Genomic DNA, 8745 nt, shown 5'->3' with positions numbered 1-8745 from the left:
ACACACACACACACACACACACACACACACACACACACAGACACTGTTGATGCTCATTATTCATGATTCCATATTTCCGAATTTGCCTATTTGCTAAAATATATTTGTAACCCCTGAATCAGTACTTTCACAGTTATTCCCAGAATGTGCAGAGAGAGCAGTGAGAAATTTGAGTTGCCAACATGCACATCCCCAACTGAGTTCAAACAAGGTAATCTCTTATGTATTTTTTCAGCTCTCCTTCTAGATACAGTGTCCTTTTTGTGGTCTGTTTAATGCCAGTTTCCCTCCTGCCCTCCCCTGTTTTGTACTTTTCATTGGTGATTTTGTTGTTTAAAATGACCCCTAATTTTGTAGTACTGAAGCGTTGTCTATTATTCATTCCTAAGCCCACAGAGAAAATACATGTGTTAGATAAGATGCTTTCAGGCATGAGTTATGTTGGCTGTGAGCTCAATGTTAATGAACCAACAATGTAAAATAAATAAGGTGTCTTTAAACAGAAACACATATAAAGCAAGGTTATGTATTGATGGGTTGATGAAAATGCTGTGACCAGAGGCTCAGAGGAGCCTAATGTTGTATTTCCCCTAGGAGCAAAGGTATGATGTTTGCTAATTTAGTGTTTACAGTGACTTTTAGAACTTAACTACCAAGAAAAATGAGAATTGATTACATATGACATGAAATTTTAAATTCATTTATATCAGTAAAACAGAATAATTACATATAACATTAACAAAAGAAGAAGGAGCTGATATTTACTGAACGGTTTCTATAACAAGAAACTCAAGTATTTTATATTATCCCATTTTGTTACCTCCTTTAGGCACTATGATTTCTCCCACTATACAGTTGAAAAAACTGAGGTTTAGAGTCTTGTGCAAATCATACAGCTGTGAGTGGTGGGTACCAGAGTAGTCTGATTCCAGGGCCCTCCTCAAGAACCAACAGTTCTGCTTCTTTAAATTGATTAAATTGATTTGTTGATTTAATCAATCAAGCAGTGTTAGACTTGTAGTAGGAGCTGGAGACAATGACTGAACATGATAGCTCTGGCCCTTGTGGAACCTACACTAGTGAGGATAAGGCGAGGAAATAGGTGTTATGCAAGCTCATAGCAGGGCACCTAATCAAAGGTAAGGAAATGTATACCTAAGAAAATAATATCTAAGTTAACCCTCAGACTCTATGGGAGCTTGCCAGTTAAAGAGGTGAGGGAGTAGAAATCAACACATAAAGGTTGCTCTAGGGCAACCCAAATAAGTCTACCTCAAGGAGTAAAAGAAATTTCTCTCTCTCTCTTTCTCTTTACATTGTATTAAGCGTCAACAGTATCGTGGATTATGAATTTGAAAATAACTTCCTGGATTAACTGGCATCTTCCATTTCTTTGTAAACTACACTGACTGCCACTAAAGCACATGCAGCTAACAGGATACATCTTCATGAATGTCTGCTTGATTTTGCCCTCACCAGTTGGTTTACGTGTGTGCTGAAAGTCAGTTATGTTTGCTAACAAATTGGTTTTTGCCAATTTATGTGTTATATGAAAGGATGAATTATAAATTCGGAAAGGTACTTTTCTATGAAAACTAGGTTTAATACTAAGTGAGTTAAATTGTAAAAATATAGGAAAATCGAAAATAAAGGATTTGGCCCTCATTGCTTGTCAAAATCTTTAAGAACTTTCACTTAAACTAAAACTGCAAATCATAGGGATGCATTATAATTGTTATTTATGATTCAAACCCTATGATGTGGTTAGAGAATAAAAAAAATTCTTGGTCGTATATCAAAAGATTGATAAGTGAATATACACTTACTTATTTAAGGAAAAATAAGCAGTGTAAAATATATTTAAGATATATTAATTTTTATGTCTCTTACCAACTTTTTTGATTCACCAATTACTAGCCTGGATTGTATAAGATAATATGGCTTGTGTTTAGTGCACAGAAGTTAAGCATAAGCTATATGAGCAATGGGGCATTTAAAAATCATCTAAAAAAACATCTAGACAAAAATCTCTTTCAACAGTTACCACTATTGAGAGATTTGATGTTCATCCTCTACTGGGGGTTATAGAATCAGTGGCATGTCTTCAGAAGGTCAGCTTCTAATATACTAACAAGACTGGACCACCATGACAGGATGACAAAAATCCTGGCAGCATTCCATTCCTCTTGATCTGCCAGTCAGGTTTTTGGAGCCATTTTCATTTTTTCCTTTCTTGTCTCCAGGAGTAGAGGTAAATTGGGAGAAAATGCAACAAAAACTGCTTGATGAGACTAACGAAGGCTCTGTATTCAGCTTTCCCTCAATAGCTCCTGCTCATTCAGGGAAGCAAAGCCATGACAGAATAATGGTGCTTAATGTGGGGGCCTCACTTTGGCATTTATTTTTCAAATAATTCTGAGCCCACATAGTTTAATGGGCCTAAAAAAATCACTTAAAAAAAAAAAAAGGCGATACAAGCTCATGGTAAAAATTCCAAACAGTGCAGAAAGGTAAAGTTACCCATAATTAGTGTATCTTTGAGCAAGTCAGTAGCCTCTCTGATCTTTATTGTGTCCATTTGATAAATAAGATAATGAGAGCTAATTTATAGGATTGCTCTGAGAATTCATTGGGAGGAGCACACATAAGAATGGTGACGGTGGGGACATGGTTCCATAGTGTAGCAGTTAGCACATCGGCTTTACACGCAGAAGGTCCTGGGTTTGCGCCCCAGTGGAGCCATGGTCCATGATCTATGGGCATACTACCCCGAACAAGCCTGATGTCTGATCTCGGAAGCTAAGCAGGGTCAGGCTTGGTTAGTACTTGGATGGGAGACCACCTAGGAAGACCAGGTGCTGTAGGCATAAATAATAATTAAAAAAGAATAATAAAAAAAAGTGGTGACAGTGGAAAGAGACTGTCCAGTCAATCAAATCAGCTAAATCAACTATGATGGTAAGTGATGTGATGTCATAGATCACATTTATATTATACTGCGAGATGTCGCAGGAGCACTCCAAATGCAAAGAGATTACAACTGGACAAACCATGGCTTATCACCTATACTGCATTCTGTATTATCATTTAATCTTGACAATGTCATAAGCAGCCACCAATGATCTCGTCTGTCAGTTTGGGTGTCATATTGGACATACCCATCTCTCTCCTTCCTTCCTCACCCAAACACTCAATCATATTTCTGTTGATTCTAGTCCTAAATGCTGAATCCCCACTCCTCTCTTCAGTCTCATACACTTACGGCTTCACCTCATGGGCTTTGGCAAACACCTCTACGCTGGCCTCTTCTCTCATCTATCCCTCTGTAATCCATCCTCCATACTGATAGCAAAGAAATCCTTCTAAAATGCAGTCTGGTAGCAACTCTCCTGATGAATTTCACCATTTCATAATCACTTGCAGTGTAAATTTCAATTTCCTTATATAGCATCCAGGATTATTACAGGAGTTAACATATATAAAACACTTGAACAGTGCCTGGCACACAGTAAATAGTTCAGAAGTGTTTGCTGTTATTTTTTTAATGGCCTGATCTCCACTTTCCTATCAGTCTAAAATACTGTCACTCTGTCACAGTCATTGCTTACAGTTTTCCAAGAACATTGTGCTTTAAACACATCTGGGTTTTGTGCACACGCATGCGCGCACACACTCACCCACACCTCTCCCATCTATGTGTGGAACACGTATCCTGTTATAAACCCCACCTCTCCCAGTATTTCATAGCCGGGTTGCATACACCACACAGTTATATTCTCCCAGTTCAGTGCAACCTGTGCACATTGTAGTGTTTCTTTAGTGGCAACCACCAGACTGGATTATAATATGCTTTCATGTGCCTCTGCCCTAACAAATAGTGAGCTCCTAGAATACAAAGCTTGTATCTTGCTTATTCCAACACCTGACTAAATGCTGGCGCATAATTAGCACCTAGTACTCATTTAGCAAAATACTTTTTGAACAAATCAAGTGTAGGCTACAATTAGACAAAATGTAATTTAAAATATTTCATAATATAGACAGAAGTTCCCACTTGAGCAGAAAAAGAAAGTTTAGTAAAAACCTGGACAGTCGCAGTTTAATTTCTAGCTAATCAGTGATGGCCGTGATGCAGCATAGTCTATATATGGTTAAGAGACCCTGGCTTTTTGATCTCCTGGTACTGCGTTAAGTATTGTAGGAAGAGAATCAATATACCACCTTCTCCTCTACTTTGGGATCAGGTGGGGGTAATTTTATTCCACTTTCTGCAAAATTTCCTGGGGCCTTGGTAGGGGCTGGAGAATATGAAGGTCTACCAGCCCGCAGAAAGACTTTCCTTTCCTGTTTACCCTCGGAGGCCATCACCGGGTACAGCGCCCGGCACAGAGCCGAGCGCGTCCGCTAGGAGCAGCCGGGACGCAGGTGACAGCAAAGCTCCAGCCGGGGGCTCCCAGGTCGCCTCGCCCCTCCCCGCGCATCACGTGCGCGAGGATGCTAACTTCCCCCCTCCTCCTCTTGCTTCCCCCGGCCTCCCGGCCTCCTCCTCCTGCTGGTGAGAGAGTGTGAGAGGCAGACGGCGAGAGGGAGCAGCTAGCGGGCACTGCCGGAGCCCGCAGCCCTGGCGCCCGCCGCCGACCGGATCCCCGCAATATGCCGCCGCAGCCCTCTGGCTCTCGGCCATGGCGAGGCTCAGCCGGCGCGTCCCTTGCACCCTGCTCCTTGGCCTGGCCGCGGTGCTGCTGAAGGCGCGGCTGGTCCCCGCGGCCGCCAGAGCAGAGCTCAGCCGCTCGGATCTCAGCCTCATCCAGCAGCAACAGCAGCAACAGCAGCAAAGGCAGCGGGAGGAGGCTGAGGAGCAGAAGCCAGAGGTGCCTGGGGCATCCTCCACCGTCACTGTTCCAGGTAGGTCACGACAGCCGGGCCCTGCATTTCCATCTCCGCTGGCGATCTCATCTGGAGTCGCTGGCTTCCTCGCCCCTTCCCTAGCCAAATTGCTTCCCATGGCCTATCCCACCCATCCCCATCTTCCCAATCTCTCAGTCCAGGACTCGGGCTCTGTTTTGATTTCGGGGTATCTGCCCTATGGGTGGGAAGGTTTCTGAGAAGCACAGAGCACTGCAGTAGGATGGGGAGGGGGCGGGAGGGTTAGGGGTGAGTGACTGCCTCGACTGATATTTTTCTTGTTCCTTCTTCCTGAATTCTTCTTCCCTCTGCCCCGACCACACACACACACACACACACACACACACACACACACACACACTTCTCAAATCCCTCTAGTATTCTGTTTTTTATCCTTTTCTAAAGACTGAAAAATCTTGCAATATACACCCACACACCCTTTTCACCATCTCACCCCGCCTGCCTGCTATATTTAAAATTAGATGTGGAGAAAGAAATCTTGATTTGTTATTTATTTTTACCTCTTCTTATCCCGGGAAAGGTTTAAGGCAGTTTGCAAGAATGCCTTCAGTATAATAAGATGTAACAATACAAAATGAAAAAGGAGTTTGTAATTGAAGGAAAAGGAGAGGGATAAAGATGAAGTCAGAGCAGTGATGTTAGTACAGCAAAGCCTGCCCCCCAGAGACGGGAATCTCCCTACTTGTTAGTGGAACTTAATGAGGCAGATTCTTGACACTGTTCTGTGAGGGTGAGGAAGTACGCTATAGTATATGTGGCTGTTATGGTCGCTCAGTCCATGCCACATTCTACCCCCATTAAAAGCTCACGAGTAAGCAAAAAGCAAAAAAGCCAGATTATCCATTTTAATAGCCTCTTCCCACCCCTCATCCCAATTCCCTTCCCTAATGTCTACGCTGGCCTGCTATTGGGGAGGGAGGGTGGGAGGTAGAAGCCATCAATTTGCTGGCGAATGGGCTTAGGTTTCTGCAAAACCAACGTGAATTATAACATTTGTTTTTGTTCTGAAATCCCGCCTAGAGGATTTTACAAGATGCTGAAAATGAGATTTTAAAGAGTGGAATCAGCATCTTATTTTGTATTGCTTGCTCATCATCAAAGAGCAATACTCAGGCATGCCAGCTGCGATTCATGACACAGCCAGGATGATTTAATTTATCAGAGTGCTCTGAGCAAAGAATGAAGTCACTAAAGTGTGCAGGAAAGCATGTGTTTCTGCCGCTCTTTTAAAATAATTAACAACTCTCATGTATGGATACAAATCCTAAAAGGTACGTGGTATGTGGTGGTTTTCCTACCTTGGTTTTTATAACCGAAAGTGCTAACAATGTGGTTTAGGCAAGGCTGCTTTTAGACATATGCTGCTGCTGCTAAACTTAAGGAAATTAGAGATGGCAGAGTGATTGAGAACCTGTCTTCGTTATGGTAGGGATTTCATAAATTAACTAAAAAACAGAAGTTGGTGTTGATGGATTTTATGGTTTGCAATATATTTTTATTTTGATTTATCATCTTTCAAGAATATTAGTTAAATGGTTTTCACTACACTATAGACAACATTGTAATGAGGGTTGTGAATAACTGCAATAATATGAAATCTTGTATATAGTGTGCACATATAGTGTGCAAAAATATTTGCTGATATTTGTCAGGGGATATTTTTTAAAGGGATGGTTTTTGGGAAACTAAGTTTTTTTTTCTTATTTACCTATTAGATTAATTGAGATAAAGGAACCACTATCTAATAGATCAGCTTAACAGCCTGAAAAGAAACATATAATGACTCTTTCTCTCAAAATCTCTAGCTCCTCAAGCCAGTGGCAATTAAGAGAATAATCAGTTGATTGCTGTTTAAGTTATTGGAAAATCTTGTTTAGATATTGGAAAATCTAATTGTATAATGAAACATAACCTATAAACAAATGAAGTTAAAATAATCCTTTGACTGCATTGTGATTTCTAGATTGAACTAGTCTTCCTGCTTTAACCTTGTTCCTCTATTGTCTATTCTCCTTATATAGCAAGTGATCTATTCAAAAACATTAAATAGAATCATTTCTGCTCACAGTCCTCCAATGGCTTCCCATCCTTCTCACACTAGATGCCCAGATCCTGAAAATGGCCTGTCTGCCCCTCCCTTTCCCATCTCTCACAGCTCTGATCCTCATTCTATGGTAGCCACACTGGCTCTCTGTTTCCTCAGTTTGCAAGTAGGCTCTAGTATGGAGCCTTTGCACTTGTCATTTTCTCTGCCTAGAATTCTAGAACTTCACATCCTTTAGGTTTACTCACTAGAACTGGGAAGCCTTTCCTGACCAGCTACATGAAATTAGTCATTTGCAATGCCCTTCCATAGTGATTCTTCTCCATGGCACTTAGTATTCTCAGCCCTTCCTATAAGCCTGTCTCCTCTTACTAGAATGTAAGCTCTATGAGGGCATAAATTTTGTTTTGTTCACTATTATATTAAATTATATAGTTCTAATATCTAGAAGATCACCTGTTATGCATAGGCACCCATAGGTTTGTTGAAGGAATAAATGAACAAAAATGCTAGCATCAAGGATCACTTTCGCTTTCTGAGTATTTGTTCTATAACATCTTGTGAAATTCTTTATTGAAATTTAGCAGGGGAACAATACAAAATAAAAAAAAAATTGTTAGGTAGAACTATTTGTAAGTAGAGGTTATAAAGTATATAAATTTTGGATCTTTAATATTAGCTAATTTCAGTGTTTATTTTATACTGACTATGGAGAACTGATTGATACCAACACCAGAGTCCAACTATTAGGTTCTGTCAAGAAGATTCTCTACCCAAGTGTGCTTGTAATCCTCTTATGACCTAGGAAGGTATTAACATATCTTTAAATAGCTGTGATTGAGCCTGAGTTCATTCTTTGCCTCTGTATAGTGTTCTGATTCTTTGGACATATTATATGAAAAACTATAGGACTTTTCTCAGGCAAAATCTAGAAAACTAATAAATGCATTTAGTGACTAGTATGTGCAAAGAATATCAGTACACAGTAGAGAAATTGACCATTGACTTTTGTTAATATTCTCTGCATTTTATGCTGAACATTTATGTCTCTTTGTATTACTGAGATATAACACGAGGGTAAAGTTGAATACGAGATTTTAAAAATCAGGATTTATAAACAGTAAATTTACATTTTCTTATTAACTTATAAAACACCATCTTCAGAGAGTAATGAGAATAAAGACTAAGGTTCAGATCTGTCAAATCAGTTGTTTTTCTCCAGTGTATGCAGCAGCTCTGATTTCTCCATCTGTCCCAGTGTTTGTTAGAAATAAATATTTGAGGGGCCAGGGAAGAATTAATTTGGGGGCTGGTGGTAGCTGAGACAAGCATATCAATATTCATTCGGATGGGGCATTAGATGGGAGGCATGCTGGGGGTGGGGAGCTGGAGAAAATAATGAGCTCCATTTCAAATTCTCCACATGAAGGGTAGACACAGGGGATCTCCATGGATTTTAATAAATGTCTCCTGCACACAGAAAAAGCTTTTTAGAGGCATATTGTCATGGTATAAAATTTTTGATAGTATATTTCACCGATATATATTTTTAAACTTTTTATTTTGGAAAATGTCAAATATGTAGAAAGTAAATAGAGTAGTATTTGAAAAGTCCATACCCATCACCCAGCTTTAACAATGATCAAATTCTGCTGTAATTGTTTCATCCACACTTCTACCCATTTCCACTATGCAGGCTTTTATTTCTTTGATGTAAACTGTACGTACATTGAAATGTGCATGCCTTAACTGTACTGTTTTGACAAATGGATATG

At 40.1% G+C, this 8745-nt stretch overlaps 1 protein-coding gene and 1 pseudogene across 2 annotated transcripts in view; both read left to right on the top strand.

The window, feature by feature from the left end:
- The first annotated feature begins 2751 nt into the window (after nt 1-2751).
- LOC111739703 lies at nt 2752-2867 on the top strand (annotated as a pseudogene).
- A 1655-nt stretch (nt 2868-4522) lies between these two features.
- FAM171B (family with sequence similarity 171 member B) overlaps nt 4523-8745 on the top strand; it is a 67795-nt gene continuing 63572 nt past the window's right edge. Inside the window, exon 1 of one of the 2 annotated variants that reach the window (XM_011356433.2) lies at nt 4523-4905. In XM_011356433.2, coding sequence (XP_011354735.1) covers nt 4683-4905 — 223 coding nt within the window. In that variant the 5' untranslated portion in view covers nt 4523-4682. Of the gene's footprint in view, nt 4906-6086; nt 6198-8745 lie in introns of those variants that run through there. The other variant, XM_023529016.1, reaches the window with a different exon arrangement.

The sequence above is a fragment of the Pteropus vampyrus genome, unplaced genomic scaffold (genome assembly GCF_000151845.1).
Source record: "Pteropus vampyrus isolate Shadow unplaced genomic scaffold, Pvam_2.0 Scaffold2, whole genome shotgun sequence".
Lineage (NCBI taxonomy): Eukaryota > Metazoa > Chordata > Mammalia > Chiroptera > Pteropodidae > Pteropus > Pteropus vampyrus.
This window is presented reverse-complemented; position numbering and strand designations above follow the sequence as displayed.